This window comes from Brachionichthys hirsutus, chromosome 4 (genome assembly GCF_040956055.1).
Source record: "Brachionichthys hirsutus isolate HB-005 chromosome 4, CSIRO-AGI_Bhir_v1, whole genome shotgun sequence".
NCBI lineage: Eukaryota > Metazoa > Chordata > Actinopteri > Lophiiformes > Brachionichthyidae > Brachionichthys > Brachionichthys hirsutus.
The window spans coordinates 12,837,106-12,856,774 of record NC_090900.1 but is presented as its reverse complement, the minus strand read 5'-3'; the positions used below and the strand labels follow the sequence as shown (position 1 = coordinate 12,856,774).

Below are 19,669 nucleotides of genomic sequence, written 5' to 3'. Positions count from 1 at the left end.
GTTCCCTGGAGTCACGTCCAGGTTCACAACACAAGACGTGCCCGGCTGCACGTGAAAGCGAGTCAAAGCAACACTTTCCGGAGAGACGGCACAATCGGCTTGTTATCGAGACAATCCAACATGGACGCACGCGAGCTTTTTACTCCCTTCACCTCATTTTACTCCAGAACCAAGGGACGACTATCTTGGCTCCTGCGCCAGCGCGTTGGGTTCCTCCTTTTCCCTCCTCCTCTTCTGGCCTCTTGTATCTACACATGCCTCGCTCTAGCCACCAATCAGCGGGCAGCGTGGGACGCTTTAAACGGAGAACGGTGGCGCTTCCTCGCTGAGGCGCTGAGTTTCGCCGCTGCTTCAAGTTAAAGTATCTTGTTTAATATTGTCTCTTTGCAGCGCAAACCTGATGGTGTCTAATACATCTTTATTTCACCCTGTAATCATATCAGGGCTGGCATGGCGAGCGCAGTACAGAGCACGTCAAATATTATCCCGGCGGCACGGCGGGGACAGTCACAGCCTTTTCAGCATCACCGCGTCCACATTTAAACGATTCACACAAAACATCCACGTATCTTCCGATCGGTCTAATAAGGCAGAAACACAGAAAATCGTAGAAAGTGTTCGCACGCTTGACTAACCACGCGTTCACACCTCACGGCACCGAAGAGCCAATCGCTGAGGATCAAGCATGAGAGGCGATCGGCGCAGAACCACCCACAGCGCTCCCTTACCTTAGCTGCCAGTTCAGGGTCTGCCCTGCAGCCTCGTCCGTCGTCTTCGAAATATTCCCCCTTTACAGCCATTCAAAACAACAAGAGTGGTGGTGGGGTGGGGGGGGGGGGAATGAGAGGGAGACAGAGAGGTGGTGGCGGAGGGGGGGGAGAGAGAATAACAATCAATAGAGTAATGCGACAAAGGGCCTGCTCAGAAAGACATGTCATTAAACGCACACGGCTGCTAACACACAATCTCCTTATCGTTCCAGCCATCCTCATCCATCAACAACAACAACAACAACAAAACAAGCAGTCGGATTCGTCCTCAAATAATGAGCCGGCACTTCCCTCTGCTGCTGGGACAGCAAAGCCAGACTCAGTTTCAGTTACAGAATGATGTAGCGCCTGCATCCCGGCCGGCTGCAGCGGCTCCGGTGGGTGAATCAGGAACTCTTGTAAGAGTCAGGCAGGTGAGCTCCGAGTGAGGCGGAGCAGGTGGAGACGTTTCAGCCAACCAGGGCTGACCGTTCCACACAATGACCGGGTCTTATTTATATCACATCTATACAATCCTGGCCGGCTCAAAATGTTATGTTTTGTCTCTGTTCTCCAGTCTAGCCAACCCCCCCCCCCCCAACCCTAAGCCCCCCGACTCTACCCCCCCCTGCCCATCAATCCTAAAAAGGTCTGGCGAATATTTACCCTCCAAGCCTCTGAGCCGCCTCGGTTTGTATTCCTCAGTCCGCTGGCCAAATCCCCATCAGAAGGATCAGTCTCCCTCTCGCCTTCACCTCTATCCCTCTATCCCTTTCTTCACTCTTCTCGCTTGCTCTCGTTGTCTTTCTCTCTCTCTCTCTCTCTCTCTCTCTGCCTCTCCACTATTCTTTCTTTCTCTCTCTCGTCTGTACAGCCCATTCAGGAAGCCATCTTGTGTTTTTAATCTGGTTTTACATGAGCCCTCGTATGCACACGCTCTCTCTCTCTCTTACTTGTTCTCTTGTTCTACCCCCCTCCCTCTCTCCCTCTCTTTCTCTAGGTCTACCGCACACACACTAAGCCCCCCCCCCACACACACACACACTCACACACTATGATCTCTATCACTCCTTCCTCGCCCTCATTCATTTTTTTCTTCTCCTTCTGTGTACATAATTTGTATACTGCCTTAACCAGTCCTTCCGCTCTCTCTCTCTCCCTCTCTCTCTCTTCTCATGCTTCAAACATATATGAACAAATGTATACACACACACACACACACACAGAGCTTGCCGGAGGGACGTCACGCTGGAGATAGCGCACAAAAGCAGCTCGTCCACCAATCAGAGGCCGGGCTGGGCTCTGCTGCTAGGGTGGAAAGGAAGGAGAACGAGAGAGAGAGAACAGAGCTGGTAACATGAGGAGGTTAAAGTGAAAAGGAGAGGGTCGTGGTGTGTGTGCAGCGCCATAAAGACACGGTGGATGTGTGTTCGAGGGGGATGGGTCATCTCTACGCCTGTCAATTATCTCCCCGAACTCGCCTTCCCTAAACAATGCCTCTGGTATGTGCTGTTACTGGGCGCCATCTGTGTCAGGGCTGCTCGCAATAACTGGACTGGACTACGCACACACACCCCTACACACAACCCTCCCTCTTCCGCCCCACCCCTGACAGGCAAAATGCACGATTACACAGCAAAGTCCAACATGCTGACTCAAAGCCAGAGAAAGACACACAAAGAAAAAGACACACTTCAGCAACGTTGAAGCAACACAAGAGACTGGAAATGACCAAGAACGATCTCCATCGCCTTCCCAAAATAGCGATCGTCAAAGCAGGCACATGAACACACCGACTATGCTGCCGAGGTTTGTGACTTCTGTCAGGCATATTGTGGATGCCTGCATTCGCAGTGTTTACATCCTGAGACGTAAGATCACCACGGGCGTGCACCTTCTTACGCCACACATCAGCGTGTGTTCTTTGGGTGCTGCACACAACCACCGAAGGAACGGGGAAACGGTTTATCCAGACCAGGAACTGGGTGATGGATGCGTCGATGCGTTTCTACTTTACCAAAGCAAAACACCTCTCTGGCGGGCTTTTGTAAAGAAGCTCGTTCAACAGAAGCGAGACGGGCTGCTGAATGAGAAAACGCCGGCGATGAAACAGCGAGTCGAGATAAAAAAAAACGACCGACAGCGAGGAACGCACGGAAACAGAGGATGAATCGAACGGAGAGAGCGCCAGCCGCTCGGTGACGCAGCGTATGTCGTCTGTCTGAGGCGCTCATATGGGAATGGGAAATCCCCTCTCTGACGTCACACGGGCCACGTGTGTGTGAAGGCGTGTGTGTGTGTGTGTGAGGCCAGGCGTGTTTGGGGGAAGCCGGGTAGCCCGGCATCGACGTGATCCGCTGCAGGTAGCCGGAAGCGGTGGTTAAAACAGTCGGAGGACGACCACGTTGTTAGATTTTAAATGCAGAGCACGCTTAAACACGGCGGCCGGCACGGAATTGCGTCGATTCGACACAAATGGACATGCGGCGGATCTTATTCACACAGATCCAGTCCTGACATGAGCCTCCATTCGACTTCAGGTCCCTCACAAACATCCCCTCTGCTGCCGGTCTCTACTCCAAAAGAAAACACGTCCTCCTTGACTCCAAATGCAGTTTCCAGCTGAAGCAGTCGAGGCGGCGAGGCCATCTCAACATGCATTCAGTTGCAGGATTAAGACCCAATCAGGATGGGAGTTATGGGGTAGTGTGCCTGTAATTTATACCAATGTGTCTCATCGAAGGCATTGATCAAGGCACTGTGCTCTGACCTCTGCTAATTCCTACAGGTGGACGTTTACGGTCCCCAACCACACTGGGCAGACTGGAACCCAGCAGCAAAGGACCGACAGGTAAACAACAAACGTCTTGTCCCAGTGGACATTTATTGGACTGTTTAGAAATGCAGGGATGTGTGTGTTCCAGACAGCCTCATGCTCATCGTTTTGTTGCAGAGAGCTGCAGAGCAGGACAAGATGGATGATGTGGTTGCTAGGCAATAAGGGACTCAGCTGCTGCATCCATACGGAGGTCGGAGGGCAGAAATGCAGGGATTGGGGGGGGGGGGGGGGGGGGGGGGGGGCTATTGAATGATGGGTGGTTGGACGTTTGGTAAAGAGCTTCTGATGGAGAGAATCTCCTGCACATCTAATGCTGTAGTTCTGTCAGCAGAGCTGGAGGACCAGTGAGGATCTTTACTGCACAAACGGTTGATCTAAATATCTGATTTAACTTAAAAAGGCGCTTTTCTGAGCTTGCTGCATTTACCGTAAGCAGCGATTTGTCATCTGAGGCACAGATTTACAGCCTCTGCATCACATGGCTGGGCCGATCACAACATTTTAAACCTCTGTCTCCCAGAACAACCAGAAAGCTAAATCAACAAGACTCCTAAAGTTCAGGGAAATATCTTACGGGACAATTGAAAGAAAACACGATTTTATCAGCATGCTAATGATATTGTTAATAGTTGTTTGTGTTGCTATGATGCTCATCCTTACAAGGCATAACGTTCACATTGCAGGTTGCACCCGACACTCAAAATACTTTAGAACAGTGAGATTTAATTACCGTAAAAGCGAGGAATGTAAATGCAACCGCTAAACCATCTATTGTGCACTTGTAATAACTATTAGACGATTATTACACCAATATCTCCTCACGGACATTTGTTGACGTTGTCGCCTCAATAATTGCTTCTGCCTTTCATCGTCACATCTTTTTTCAGTCATTCACACAGGGATATAATCCCTTACATCTATCCAGGCCCCTGCTATAAAGTAAAATGCAATCAGATATAAATATATAGCAACTTAATGTTTCTGGTATGAGTAGAAAAAAAAAGAAAAAAAATAATTTTCTGTGTTTCTCCCAATCATGGTGTTTTTTTTTTTTGGGGGGGGGGGTCACAATTTTGTTGTTGTCTCAAAATAACACGACTTTCATGTACCTTTAGTTTCATGTAACTTTAGTTTCATGTACCATTACTATTATGTTGATGATTGTTTTTAAATGCCTTCGTTTCTGAAGTCTAGATTCGCTGATCTCCCACGTCCAACGTCCTTTAACACGAGCTGCACACAACAGAAAGAAATGAATAAATAAGACATGATGCAACGATGTGTAAGAGCGTTAACGGTGAGGAACCAACCTGCTCTCTCTCTATCTCTCTCTCTCCCTATCCTATCTTTGTATTTTCAAAATAAAATCCAGGGCATCTCAAACAAGAGATGAGGTCGTAAAAAAAAAGTTTAATTCCGGAAACATCGGAACCCTTTTAGTATCATTTATTTTCTGGAGATTACATAGACTCATGAAATGTGTGTGCAGAGGAAGTTGATCACTCTGTGACTCTTAACAGAGACAGCCGTGCTGCACTTCTTCTGGTGTCTGCTAACCGTTGGAGGAGCGCTAAGTGTCCTCCTCCTCCTCCTCCTCCTCCACCTCCAATACTGCTGACCATTAGCTGCATCTTCCTGTCCTCATGTTTGACTTTTCAGCCCATCCCCCAGTTCACGGCACCGATGCACATAGAAACACGCAAGTGCACACTTTAAAAACATCCACTCTTTGTCTTTCTTTGCACACCCACACACACATGCACACACACCCACACGCCACACACACACACACAGCTACAAAATACCTAAGGTTAACCCCCACCCGTATCCAAGGACCAGGAGGTCAAAGGGCAAAGCCCAGGCAACTGCAGGAATTCTCCACCGCTGCTGTTTGGAAGCCCTCACTAATTCACCCATGCAAACACACATGGTGTCCACTAACAGTCTGTTACCACAGCTTTAAGTCAAATGTAAAGCATTTGCACAACAGGAACAACTATGAGTAGAAGGGTCCCCATCTGAAAGCTGATAACATGGTTACAACAAGTAATGCAATGCCCACAAAATGAGCTACACCAAAGGTAGATACAAGTTGGGGTTAACTCTTTAATTATAAGCAGGAAGTTCAAGTCTCTGCTTTAAACTCATCAGCGCGCAGCTAGTCAATAATAGTTACAGCGCTGTGTTGGACGACCTCTGAGCAAGGCCCAAACATATGCTACACAGAGCAGTGGCAGCACTGACAGACAGGATTAGTCTACGGACTACATTTGATGCAACTGCCTGAACGTATGACGGATTCATCAATTTATCACTCGATTAGGGAAATATCAGAAAGATGATCAACGGATTGCCAAAGCAGTTGTTACCTAATGGTTTAATAGACGTTTTTAACCTCTAGGAGAATCAAGAGTCTTTTAAGCGTCCACGAGAAACTCAGCAGGAACCTGTTGCCATGTATTTGCACTGGAGTGTTAAATAACTGGAGTCACGACTCTCCTTGTTGCTGTCATCTGTGCAAACCCTCTGGAAGCCTGCTTGAGACGGCAACACCTGTAGCGGTGAAACTTCATTTGTGTGAGTGGACTCATGTGTTCCAATATTTGATGGTTTGATATGACACGGTCAGCTACCCATCAGATTTTAACTTTTGGTTTGCAGCTTGTTGCCAGGATGTCTCTCTCCTAGGTCCTATTGGGGAGGTGCTGATGCACGCATCGACATTTTACCTTATATAAATATCAAACATGTCAAATCGGCAGGGTGGCCTGATTTCTCTGTGACGCGATCGGAACCAGAAAGAGGGTGGGAAAAGGCCTCGCAATATTTCGGACCGTCTTTGTGCCAAATGTTTCCAGTCTTCCTCTTAAAAATCAAAACTCTTTGTGTGCTAACGCTAAAACCGAACAATAAATACAGTAAAATGTAAATAAATACAAATCAATTCATAAAGCGTCTGAACTTTGCATACCTCCCACTCCTCCTGTCTCTTCTTCAGCTGGTCACATTTGCGCAGCTTGCAGATCTGCTTGCCAGTCTTGCGGTTCAGACAGTTTGGACAGGCACCGCAGTTTTCTTTACGGAGGCAGGGCGTGCAGGCCCCGCACTTCTTCCTCCTTTTCTTCTGGAGTTCAAGAGCGTCCTCCAGCGAGGACTCGAGGGGCGATAAAGAGAAGAGCCCCGCTTGCTGGTGTTCAGTCTCAATGTATTTACTCAGAGGCGATGTCTTCTCCAAAGAGCTCTTATTCAAAAGGAGGGACTGAGCCTCCTCCGAGTCCATGGAGGATTCATGAATGTCTTCTGGCGGCTGACCAGGCCCTGTCCTCTGCCTGGGCATGCTGACTGTATGATATATTGTCCTTTATATAGGAGCCTAAAGGGTAGACCTAAAACTTCAGAATGATCTGGTCTTCTAACTTGAATCCTGCAGGGACACGTTGGTAGTTACACTGTGTTCTTGGTCACCCGGGTGGTCATGCAGAATCTGGACGATAACTTTCATAATGGAGTCCATCTTTGCGGCGGTCCACCACATTCTGGATGTTGTAGCTGAAGCCTGGGGGGTCATGGTGCTGTCCGGCCAGTCTGGGCACATAGTCTGGAGGAATGTAGCGACAGCACAAAGACAGAACGAGTAAAACAGGAAAGGAAAGGAATTGTTATTTTAGTATTTCCTGCACAGCACAGATGAATTGAAGGGGACATATTGTGAAAAACTCGCTTTCCCCATGTATCTACACTATTATGGTTTTGGGTTACTATTATTTTGGGTACTAAATAAACCATCAAGTCAATCCTTCGTATTTTGCGTAGGTCTGTAATCACCTCCTGAAACACATCTGGGAGAAATCGCTCCCCTTCTGACATCAGGAGGGGGAAAAGTGGACAAAATGTCTGATGAATAAATAATAAATGATGAACCAGTATTGTCTTGTTAGATGTCTGCCCCCCCCCCCCATCGGTGTAAAGTCTGGGTCATGTGATATTGCTAGATGGTTTTCTCCAGTTGGCTCACAGCCACACAGCGCTACGTGAACAGTGTGAGAAGATGCTGAGGTTTAATGGCAGAGCCCACGTTGACTGGGAGCTGAAGCCTCCCCATGAAAGCAAGGGGCTTGATAAGCCGATGCCAGAAACAGTCCTCTTTGTCTTGTGGTCACACGCTCCAGTTGGCCGTCAATAAGGTGCATTGTATTGGGAAGATCCAGTGTTGCTTGACTGCAAACTGGCTTCTCAGCTGCACTGAACATGATTTTTAAAATATTGACTGCAATTTAGTGGCGCGCAAAAGCAACTTAAATAAATAATTAATTTAGAAAAAAAACAGGCTGGTTGTGTAAAACCTGCTCGGGCCTCACGGTGACGCATCACAAAGGGTAGTAACACAGTTATATACATGTACTTAACTTTCCATTAATATACATGTACTTAACGTTCCATTAAGTTTAAATGGAAATTACAACGACGTATCTTCACAAGTGGATTTATTACCAAATGGGGAGCTTGGTGTTTGAAGCATTTGGTAATAAGTTATCAAGTTATCAGTTCTTAAACCTGCCCAAAATGTTAGTTTAGTTTAGTTTGACCGATGTCCTCAACAGAAGCAGAAGAATTTAGAACCAATGACACAAAAAGTGTGTCCCTCGTGGACTTTTTTGTCTTTTCCTCCACCTCAGGACACTTTAAATGCAAACACGCAACTCGTGATGAGTTTATCTCGGGTAACTGTAAACGCTGCCTGTTTATGTCTATCTATTGATCAACTCTATTGATAAGCAACGTCACGCGGCTTCATCAGCATAATTGTGGCGGGACGTGAAGGAGCCCCCCCCCCCCCCCCCTGCTGCTTTTGTTACTGTATGTCCACGTGGTTGCCCAGGGGGGGGGGCTTCTTAGTGTCCCCAAAGATCAAACACACACAAACTAACAGGCTGCTTAGATCCACGTTAAGATAACAGCCATTATCTGCCGCAGCTTACACGATGACATAACAGTCAGTGGTGGCTAATTACCCCAGGGTGGCAAAAAAAAAAAAAAAAGAAGCGCACTTTCACCCGGCCTGAACGCGCGTTTTGATTTACAACCACGTGACCGTAAAGGTGTCAGAGAAGAACAGTTGGCAACAAGCACAAATCGGACAGTAACTATTTTAAAGTAACGCGTTATTGACCTTTAAACGAAACTAATCCATCATGCAAATATCAGCTGGATAAATAAGCATTAAATAAAGCAGACAGTAAACTTCTGCTCATCGGGCGAACGTCCAGCCTCGAGTTTAACATGAAAGTCTACAAAAAAAAACCTGTCCCAATATTCAGAGTGAAAAGACGCGACTTACCAGCCGCGATGAAACGCAGCGAAAACGCCTCGACGGCAGAATGAAGAGGAGTTAAAGCCGGACTGTAACAGCCACCCGAGGGCTGGATGGGAGGATGCAATCACTACTCAACTTAAAAGAAGAAGAAAAAACACGCACAACAGAGAGAGAGAGAGAGAGAGAGGGAGAGAGAGAGAGACGCTCTGGCTGCGATGACGTCACTGTGATTCAAAGCTGCTGACCCGGGGATGAAGGTGAAGACGAGACAGAGACAGGGCTGGAAGACTTTTGGAAGGGTTAAAGTCCTCAGTAAATTATGGAATGGCGTCCTGCCAGCTGGAGGGAGGTGGGGAGGGTGACGTCACCCAACCGGGATGGAGTTTAAATAGTTCGCTGAGATGATATTAAGCAGAGTCCTCCTGGTGTAAATGAGCTTTTAACTTCAACCTCACAGTGGGTTATAACTTGATTCCTGTGACGTCATAAGTGTGTTGACACACGCTGGGGTGGGCATCGCTGCGATGGAACTGCGTCCCCTGCTGGCCTGATTCGGTGGATGTGCTCAGATCAAGAGGAGCAGCGGCCCCAGCTGACAGAGTTCCGTCATCTCAGCTGCGCTTTCATGACCAGCCATGATGAGCCTGAAGATCAACACCGTCCTCAGGCAGGTCCAAACATGAAGGACAATAATGCTGCATAGTTAGAGTCAGAACAACAGACCGCTGACTGAGACACAAGAAAGAAATACCTCGTTTTTGAGGGTAATAATTAACTACAAGTTGGGTTTGGGCATCTTACCTAAATAAATAAATAAAATATCTGAAGTTTAACTCCTAAGGAGGAATAGGGAAAAGATGTCTGTTATAACCTGTTATAACCTGTTATAACCTCATGTGTATTGCTCCTCTCTCACGTTCTGAACCACTTCATCCAAGTCACTCTGGAACTTCTCCTCCTCCTCTAACTCACCTCCTACCTGTGGAGCGTTCCCACTAACAATACTCAAAATGACTCCCTCAATCTCCAGCTTCAAACTCATCAGTCTATCCTACTCTTGATTCTCCTCTAGAACACTCTGCACAAACTCTTCCTTCAGGATAACCTCTCCTCCATTCCTCTTTCCATCTCCTCTGTTATAAAACAACTTGAATTCTGCTCCTCAGCTTCTAGCCTTGCTTCCTGTCCAGTCTCCTGGGCCCAGTTTTTCAAACGTAATCCAGTGGGATTTCGGATCACGGATTGGCTTAAATATTGGAAATGTTTTTTTTTTCAAAGGCAAAAGAGGAATTCCGGATAAAATCAGATCACGTAATCCGATTTTACATTTGATCTGGATTAAACCTGCCCTTTGGGTTTTTCAAAACTCTGTTTGGGATCTATTTGATCCCAAAAAAACAGGATTATGCTGATCCCATCAGAGGGGTGGATTCAGTTGTGATCCATCGAACCAAATAAAATCAGAGCGGTTCTTATTTCAAGTGAATGATCACAAAATCAATGTTTACTGATGATGAATGCATTTCTTTATGAATACATATCATTCATCCTGTGACCAAGAAAATCAATGAAGCATGTCACATCTAATGAGATATGGTAAACAAAAAATAAAAATAAAAACATCTCACAGCTATCATCTGTCAAATAAATGTCACTGTTGCTCACAACTCTATGATTCCACAGTATATTAATGCCAATGACAACAAAAAATAAATACTCAGGTCCATCAAGAGGGACGTTGGGAGGGATGTAAAACAATACAGGCAAGGATTATGTTGCATGCCACCTTGGGCTGTACGCGCAAGTAGTTTAAACACGCAGGCCGTCTCTTCAGGGCTCCGTTTAGGCGTTCAATGGCACATCTTGTTCTGCAATGTGAGGAGTTGAAGCGTGCCTGCCCAGGTGTGTTTGCAACTGGAAAATGGGTCATTAGCCATGATAGGAGTGGACATGCGCTGTCTCCAGTGATTGAGGAGGAAGACAGATCCCCAGTGGAAGTAAAGGACACAGTCCAAGACCTTCCTTCAAGGAAACGCAAACGTTCCTCAGCTACAAACCAGAATGGTGACAGCTATGAGTTGCTTCTGAAACGGGAAACCGAAAGTACAAATTGAACTGGTTAAAGCACAAATCTTGCTTACCCAACTGCAGCAGGAAAAAGTGCATATGGAGATACAACTCCTAAAGGAAGAGATTAAAAGAGCTGGTATCTGTCCTGTGAATGATGTTTGTGGATTGGATGTAATTTATTGTTTTGTTATTTTACAATAGAAAAAGATAAGGACTGTAAAATCTTTCTGTTTATTACACTGTTTCTGTTTCCTCAAATTAAAATGGCTATTTGTGGCCACCGGTATTTTTCCTACCTGTTGTTCTTTGCTAAGCCAGTAGGCTACACTGTTGGTTCCATTTGAGGCTCTGGTAAACAGGATTTGGTAATTTTGAAATGTGGGATTTGGATCACGGTGATCCAATCCAATGTTCCTTTAAAAACCTGGCATAAAAGTAAGTTTGATCAGGTGATCCTGGATAGCAAAACATGGGATTTCCAAATCTGGATCAATTTGATCCAGATTAAAATGTTTGAAAAACTGGGCCCAGGAAACACGACATATCAACCTTTCTCGTCATCATCATGTCCACCAGCTCTCTTGCTTTTCCCGTCATCGTCCCAACATAAAAACATCCTTACTCTCAATCTTAAACTCTTCCATTCCTTATTCTCTTGCTGTTGATGCACCCGTCTTCCTCCTCTTCTTTGTCTGTCTATGACCATAGGTTAACAACGCAGCTGGTGGTCGTGGTTAACCCTGGCCTCGACCAATCCGGTATGGCTTTCATTTTTAAGTTGATTTGTAATTCAGATCAAACATGTTTTTTTTATACATTTTTATTTTTAATTCTAGGATGTCACAGGAGTTAAAAAAGTCAGATGGATAACATTCTCATGCTTGATTATAGGATCAACCTGGAAAACGTAAACAAAATTCACATTTTGAAAATGTGAAAAGCCACATGAGCGATATGCAAGCAAGGTTAAAAGAATACAGAGCATTTTGTTGACATGTGGCCTGGGGAAAAAAATCCCACTTTCACATGAGAATGAGTTTCCATCTCCATCTCCATCTTCATCCGCTTATCCGGGGCCGGGTCGCGGGGGCAGCAGCCTAAGCAGGGAAGCCCAGATTTCCCTCTCCCCGGCCACTTCCTCTGGCTCTTCCGAGGGGGGACCCCGAGGCGTTCCCAGGCCAGCTGAGAGACATAGTCTCTCCAGCGTGTCCTGAGTCTTCCCCGTGGTCTCCTCCCATTGGGACATGCCCTGAACACCTCACCAGGGAGGCGTCCAGGAGGCATCCTATATAAATAGGTGCCCGAGCCACCTCATCTGGCCCCTCCCAACGCGGAGGAGCAGCGGCTCTACTCCGAGCTCCTCCCGGATAGCTGAGCTCCTCACCCTATCTCTAAGGGAGAGCCCAGCCACCCTACGGGGAAGCTCATTTCAGCCGCTTGTACCCGGGATCTCGTTCTTTCGGTCACTACCTAAAGCTCGGTCGACCATAGGTGAGGGTAGGAGAACGAAGATCGACCGGTGAAGAGAGAGCTTCGCCTTTTGGCTCCAGCTCTCTCTTCACCATGACGGATCTGTGCAGATCCGCATTACTGCAGACGCTGCACCGATCCGTCTGTCGATCTCCCGCTCCATCCTTCCCTCACTCGTGAACAAGACCCCGAGGTACTTGAACTCCTCCACTTGGGGCAGGATCTCCTCCCCGACCTGGAGGGTGCACTCCACCCTTTTCCGGCTGAGAACCATGGCCTTAGAGGTGCTGATTCCCATCCCGGCCGCTTCACATGCGGCTGCGAACCGATCCATACGGCCCCCCTAAAATAGGCCTAACGACTGCCCCATAGCGTCCGTCAGGGGTAAAACTGGCCTTTGCCGCCTCTAACTTTGCCTTGCGTCGGGGACATCTGAAATGACTGCTGATTCAGCAAGCGGGGTCCTGGACAGCCAAGGATGCCACTGAAGATCCTCCAGGGTGGTCTGCCTCCCAGGTTTCACATTTAAACAGGCATTCCTGAAATCCTGGCACTCTAAGGTTGAGAGAGAACAGAAAGCGAAGATGTCGTTGAGACCAAAGCACTCAAGTTTCCCAGCGTGTACATGATACATTTATGGTTTGGACACTGGGGCACAAAGTTAGGTTTGTATATTGACACCAGCATTGTCTTACCCTTGGTCATGTTTTTATATTTGCTGCTGGTGAACGAGTCATCTAAGAATGTCTGCAAGTCCAACATAATTCCATCAAGGACCCAGCCTAACTGACTCATGGTCGTGAACTCGGCCAGGTATGTCGTCATTCTGCGGTTATCTGGAAGGTGCGGAGACAGACAACGTGGACAGGTGAGATTTTCATGACAGATGGGATGACCAGCAAGAGGAGACGATGGATGATTTAACAGTCAGCAAATTTCCAATAAAACGTGTCTTACCCACGAAGGAGCTGCAGCCGAAATCGATGACTCTCACGCGAGGAACACCAGGCTGAAGCTCGACAAGGATGTTGTCCGTTTTGATGTCTCCGTGGACAACACCCTTTGACTGCATTTCAATGGCAGCGGTCACCAACTGCCTCATGATGTCCTGAGGTGAAAATGGACAAAGAGAAGATTAGAGTGAGGGAAGAAGGGGGAGTGCTGCTTTTGCACTTTGATTTTAACATATATGTGACAGTTTTTACATGAAGGTTTAAGGAAAGGTTTAGCCTTACTTTAGCCTGATGTTCTGCGAGAGGTTTCGCTGCGTACGCCATCAAGGTCTGGCAGGGCTCTGGTCGCTCTATGACAAGGATCACCTGCCCATCCAGCCTGAACCAGTCAATCAGCGTCACAAACGGTGACTTCCCCACTGACACTGATCCGCCTGCCAGTCGCTGCATAATCAGCACCTCCAACGGAACACTATTTATGATCTAGGGGGAGAAAATGACTTACAATTAGCATAAACATGTAGATGTAGTTCTGTGTAGTCCCAAACAGCAGCACAGTGAAACGGTACTACTGTGTTACATCATTAGGTTTCGCAAATGCTAAAGAAATAGCATGTTAGCATGCTAAACACCATGTCGCTTAGGAATTTCAGAATGGCACAGTGACTCCGCTGTGTTGAGGCGAACACAAGTAGAAATGTCCATCTTGTCATGAATTATCATCATCATCATCATCAGTGCATCGCAGAGGGATGGTTCTGTTCTCCATGAACAAATGCAGCGCTGCTGAACATGTGCTATTGTTAGCTGTAGCTGCTGCTACAGGAGACTTTCAGGCTACGAAACACTGAACACTCCTCAGGTTTAAGGTACAGAGAAGTTAGGATTTAGCATAAATAGAACCCGTTAGTACTGAAATAATTCAGTCACTTTATCGTTAATAAGTGGACTGCACTTATATAGCGCTTTTCCACCGCTTCGCGGTGCTCAAAGCGCTTTACACGAGGCCTCACATTCACCCATTCACACACATTCACACACCAGTGGGCGACTGCTGCCATGCAAGGTGCTGCCAGCCCACTGTTTGTGCCGGTGCAACACCCACTGGGAGCAACTTGGGGCTCAGTGTCTTGCCCAAGGACGCTTCAACATGCAGACAGTCAGAGCTGGGATTCAAACCACCAACCTTCTGATCACTGGACGACCCACTCTACCAACTGAGCCACAGTCGTACGAAGACATTTAACATTACTTACGGATTTTGTAAACATGCTCTCCCGATGGATGTATTTGATGGCCACCTAAGAGACAGAATGAACAGTTTGTTAAACTGTAAACGGAGGGATTAATATCTCTGTGTGTGTGTGTGTGTGTGTGTGTGTGTGCATGTTCATACTTACTGGCAAGTTATCAGAACGACGATAACCAGCAAAGACCTGTCCAAACGCTCCCTGACCGATTAGCTGCAGCTGCAGGTATTTTGACTCAAAGTCTTCTACACACACAAAGACAGTAATGTTTAAGTGTGGAGAACAAATCATCATCATCTCATTCACTCCACGGCTGAAACCGCTGGTTACTGACTTTACATTTTATTAACTTCTACTGTTTTGCATTCTAGATGTGTGGAAAATTGTAAATGATTTAATTATTTTCCTTCTCGTTGTAAAAAAAAAATATTTGTTTTATTCCGAACAAAGAAACGGGGGGGTTTGACATGTCTTGTCAACACAAGACATGTCTGTGTGTTCACATCCAAATAAAAGTTGTTCTTTAAAACTGTCAGCTTACCTCTGCTGGAAATGCTTGAGGAGGACTCTTTCTCTTTCTCCTGAGTCAGCCTGACCTCGTCCACGGAATCTGTGGCGTCCTCCCCAGTAAGATTGTTGATGGCTCTAAGTCTCTTACTGGGCGGCTGGATCGATTCTCCTGGTGAATGGTGAAGGTTACTGGAGGCCTTTCTCTTCAACCCAGGATTCTGATCCTCACTCAGCCGGACGTCTTCCACAGAGTCCGTGGAGTCCTCCCCAGTAAGATTGTTGATGGCTCTAAGTCTCTTACTGGGCGGCTGGATCGCTTCTCCTGGTGAATGGTGAAGGTTACTGGAGGCCTTTCTCTTCAACCCAGGATTCTGATCGTCACTCAGCCGGACGTCTTCCACAGAGTCCGTGGAGTCCTCCCCAGTAAGATTGATGATGGCTTTCAGTCTCTTACTGGGCGGCTGGATCAACTCTCCTGGTGAATTGTGAAGAGAGTTACTGGAGGCCTTTCTCTTCAACCCACGATTCTGCTCCTCACTCGGCCTGACGTCTTCCACAGAATCCGTGGAGTCCTCCCCAGTAAGATCGATGATGGCTTTCAGTCTCTTACTGGGTGGCTGACTGGCTGGTTTGCCAGATGAAGGGTCGTCATTTCTGGCCTTTCTCTTAGTCCCAGACCCCCTCTGGGGCACGGTGGTGGTGTCTAAAAATAATATAAAAGTGGGAAACATATTATCAGTGCTTTAAATTCTCTTCTTCTTCTTGAGGTGAACGTGTTCACCATCGGAAGGAGCAGAAATCTACTTAATGAACTTCCAATCCTTCATTCGCAGGGCCCTAAACCCTCTGATTACGTGACAGGATACAGTACAAGTCTGTATTCAGACATAAGTCAACAATACTATGATTTTTGATCAGAAATATATTTGTCAATAATATTTACAACAGATAAAAAGGAAAAATCACTTGGTCAAACAGTCCCAGGTGATCAGGACTTACAACTCACCTGAATCACTCTCTGAGCTCATAGAAACGTTTTTGTTTGATCTTGAAACCATTTTTAAATGTTTCTCTCAACTTTCTGTCAACAGTGAATAATTAATGTCTCTCAACAATAATTTCTAAACTGAAGGACGAATCAAAGAGGCCAGTCACAGGATGCATATATAAGCCTGGATTGTAATGTTTGAGAACATCAAAGCAGACTGGGCTTTGAAGAGTAAAACAAAATATTGCTTTGTAAGACTTCAAAGCACTTTCTCGTTACTCTGAAGTGCGCATGCGCCATGGTGCACGCTCCTTGTCGCAGCTTACTTATTTTTCAAAAGTCTGTTTGGGATCTATTTGATCCCAAAAAACAGGATTATCCTGATCCCATCAGAAGGGTGGACTCAGTTGTGATTCTTATTGGGAGGTTCTTATTTGAAGTGAATGATCACAAAATCAATGTTTACTGATGATGAATGCATTTCTTAATATGAACACATATCATTCATCAAGACAGTGACCATGGCTATAAAGAAAATCTAATGAGATATGTTAAACAAAAAATAAAAATAAAAAAACTCACAGCTATCATCTGTCAAATAAATATCACTGTTGCTCGCAACTCTATGATTCCACAGTATATTAATGCCAATGACAACAAAAATAAATATTCAGTCATTCAGTAGACTAATTAAAAGTAATTCCTCACAATTGCATCTCTGATTGAATGTCCAGCATGCCCTTCGGTTGGTAAGAACCCTGGCAGCTGTTGTGGTTCTACATCAGGCCCAGGTCCATCAAGAGACAATACAGGCAAGGATTATGTTGCATGTGTAACCGGATGATTGCAGTTAATTGGGCAGGCAGGTGTGGGAGGGAGCACCTGTGGCCCATTTACGACTGATTGGGGGGGGGGGCGTATATAGGTGCTTCCCCTCCCTCGTCCCAGCGTCCTCATTTGTGTTTTCCCCGTCGAAGGCAGGTTGGCCGTAGACCGTCACTGCCGCGTCTCTCCTTTTCGTTTGCGTGTTTATAGTGTTTTTAACGCAAAGCTTTCGTTTTTAGAGTCTTAAAATAAATATTTTGAATTGGTAACTGCCGTGCTGGTTTTCACTGTCAGCGGACCTGTGGGTGGGGAAACCCGCTAAAACGAGCTGGGAACCCGACGGAACACAACATAGGTCTTTGGGTTGAAAGGCCTGAAGTGGCGTCGTTGGCAACATTTCGTTTAGCCCCATATGCCCGACGCCACACATGCCACCTTGGGCTGTGCGCGCAAGTAGTTTAAACCAGCGTTTCCCAACCGGTGTGCCGCGAGAGATCGTCAGGTGTGCCGTGAGAAATTTTCCAATATCACCAAAAAAAATATTATTATTTCTAGTGTCACGTAATTAACATTGTCGGGTGTCCGTGCTGTAATAAAGTGCGTGTGCCGCCCGTAGATCGCTCTTCAGACTTTGAAGTGAGCGACGGGAGCTGGTTTCCCTTCGTTGTGAGCCAAAAAAAAAGTCAGATGAAGTCTAACGTGATTGGTCGAGATGTGTGTGTGGGCGTGTGCGTGTCCACAACGAGCAGGGGGGTGTTTACGCACATGCAGCAGAGCGAGCGGACGAAACGAAAGGGAGGCGGTGAGAGAGAGAACTTTAGACCAGAGACAAACGACGCGCTAGAAAGGGTGAGGAAAAACGAGTGATAGAAAACGTAGAGATCTGGACACGTGTTAATGCGGTTGACACAAAGGCAAAATAAAATAAAGTAAGATCGTATCTTGAGGAGCCGCTTATCCAGATAAGTGCAGACCCACTGAGCTGGTGGGAGTCCAGGTGTTCAGTCTACCCACGTCTTACACACGGAGACTGTATCGTGGCAACATCTGTCCCCTCAGAGAGAAGCTTCTCCAAACCAGGACAGATCATAACAGAAAGGAGAAACAGAAGCAGCCCCTCCAAGCTGAGCCACTTGGTTTTCTTTGATGCCGTTCTTCAGTAAAACCGTAGAACTGTTACCTGAAGCTGCTTTATCTTTTTGTAGCAGGGGACACCACGGGGTGAATGTGCTGGAGGCCACCACAGGGTGTCGCCCTCTCCTGGGGCGCTTCTCCTTAAAAAGGGAGTGGCTGTTGGCCAAGATGATGCCAATTTCCTGTCGGGTGACCAGATTGTTTGCTGGGCCCACATGCATGGTCGAAGCATCTGATGAGCTAAGCCGGTGAATATTTTAATATGTTGATTTTATATATCATGTTTTAGGTTTTAAGTGTGTTTTACTTGATAGGGTCTGTTGAAGACCGGAGTGATTCGAGCTCGGATTCGTAAGGGTTGAATGACTGGGCGTGGGAGAACGACGCCTCAGGTATGCGGCCTTTTAAAGTTTTAGGCATGTTTTAGGTTTTAAACGTGTTTTACTTGATAGGGTCTGTTGAGGACCGGAGTGATTCGAGCTCTGATTCGTAAGGGTTGAATGACTGGGCGTGGGAGAACGACGCCTCAGGTATGCGGCCTTTTAAAGTTTTAGACATATCTTATTAAATGTGTTTTAACAAATAATAATGTTGTACTTGTTTTGGTTCTTTCAGTGTTCATGTCGCCGCTGCCTGCTGTCTTTTTGTATTAAGTTTAGTTTGAGTTTTGTTTTGAGTTAGTCCGCTCAGTGTCGTACATCTGTGTTTTGTTTATTGTGTAAGCTTGTACGAGCGGACTAACTCTCTTACCTATTTTTATTTTTGTTTATTTATTTTTTTGTTTCATTCTTTTCTTTTGTTTTGTCACTTCCCTCCCTTGTATCCCGTTGACACTCCAATACCCACCATACCCGATCCTATTTTTATGTGTGGTTTTATTAGTGCATGGGTTTGTGGTGTGTTGCTTTTAAGTTTGCAGTGAGTTGGAGTGTTGACGTTGCGGGTTTTTTTCCGCCTTGTAGTGCGGTGCTATTCGGGGTGGACTGGGGACTGGCAGGCAATACGGGATAAGGTGAAGAGTGACTTCCCATCTGTAATTTTGTAATAAATACTTGTAACCCTTCGCCATTGTGCTTGTCCCTCTGTGCCCCCCGTAACATTTGGCGTTGTCGACAAAGCAAAACAGGGGGAAGTGACTTTTTTTTGTTTGGTAAGACAGCAGGAGCGGCAGCAGCGCAGTGATTCCTCGTCGCGCTGTGACGTTGGCATGGATTCAGGAAGTGACAGCGGCGTGGCTCGGGAGGAGCCGGATAGACAGGCCATGTCTCAGCGAATCAAGGATTTGGAGAATGAACTGGCTGCGTTAAGAACTGCACAAGCTGCCACGCATCCAGAAATGCCCTCCACCTCATCTGGAGCAACGGGTGGAGATGCACGAAATGTGAGACACACAGACTCTGTTATTTACGTGCAGCAGGACAGAAGAATGCCTCGGTTCTCGGGTAAAGTGGATGGTTCCGATGCGCTAACACTGGACGAGTGGATCGAGAAAGTGAGAGACTTTGTGCAAACGAGAGGGCGCACTGAGAAAGAACGTGCCCAAATAGTTTTTGACCACCTAGAGGGC

At 46.5% G+C, this 19,669-nt stretch overlaps 1 protein-coding gene and 1 long non-coding RNA gene across 2 annotated transcripts in view; one reads left to right on the top strand and one right to left on the bottom strand.

The window, feature by feature from the left end:
• tet3 (tet methylcytosine dioxygenase 3) overlaps positions 1 to 6,925 on the bottom strand; it is a 31,700-nt gene extending 24,775 nt beyond the window's left edge. Inside the window, exons 1-2 of the mRNA XM_068760696.1 lie at positions 6,551 to 6,925; positions 729 to 788 (exon numbers count right to left, since the gene is read on the bottom strand). Of these exons, the coding sequence (XP_068616797.1) occupies positions 729 to 788; positions 6,551 to 6,925 (435 nt within the window). The remainder of the gene's footprint in view (positions 1 to 728; positions 789 to 6,550) is intronic.
• An 11,298-nt stretch (positions 6,926 to 18,223) lies between these two features.
• Positions 18,224 to 19,087, top strand: LOC137893386 (uncharacterized). Its single transcript, XR_011105447.1, has 3 exons — positions 18,224 to 18,494; positions 18,555 to 18,632; positions 18,718 to 19,087. It is a non-coding gene; the product is annotated as an uncharacterized lncRNA (long non-coding RNA).
• The last annotated feature ends 582 nt before the right edge of the window (positions 19,088 to 19,669 follow it).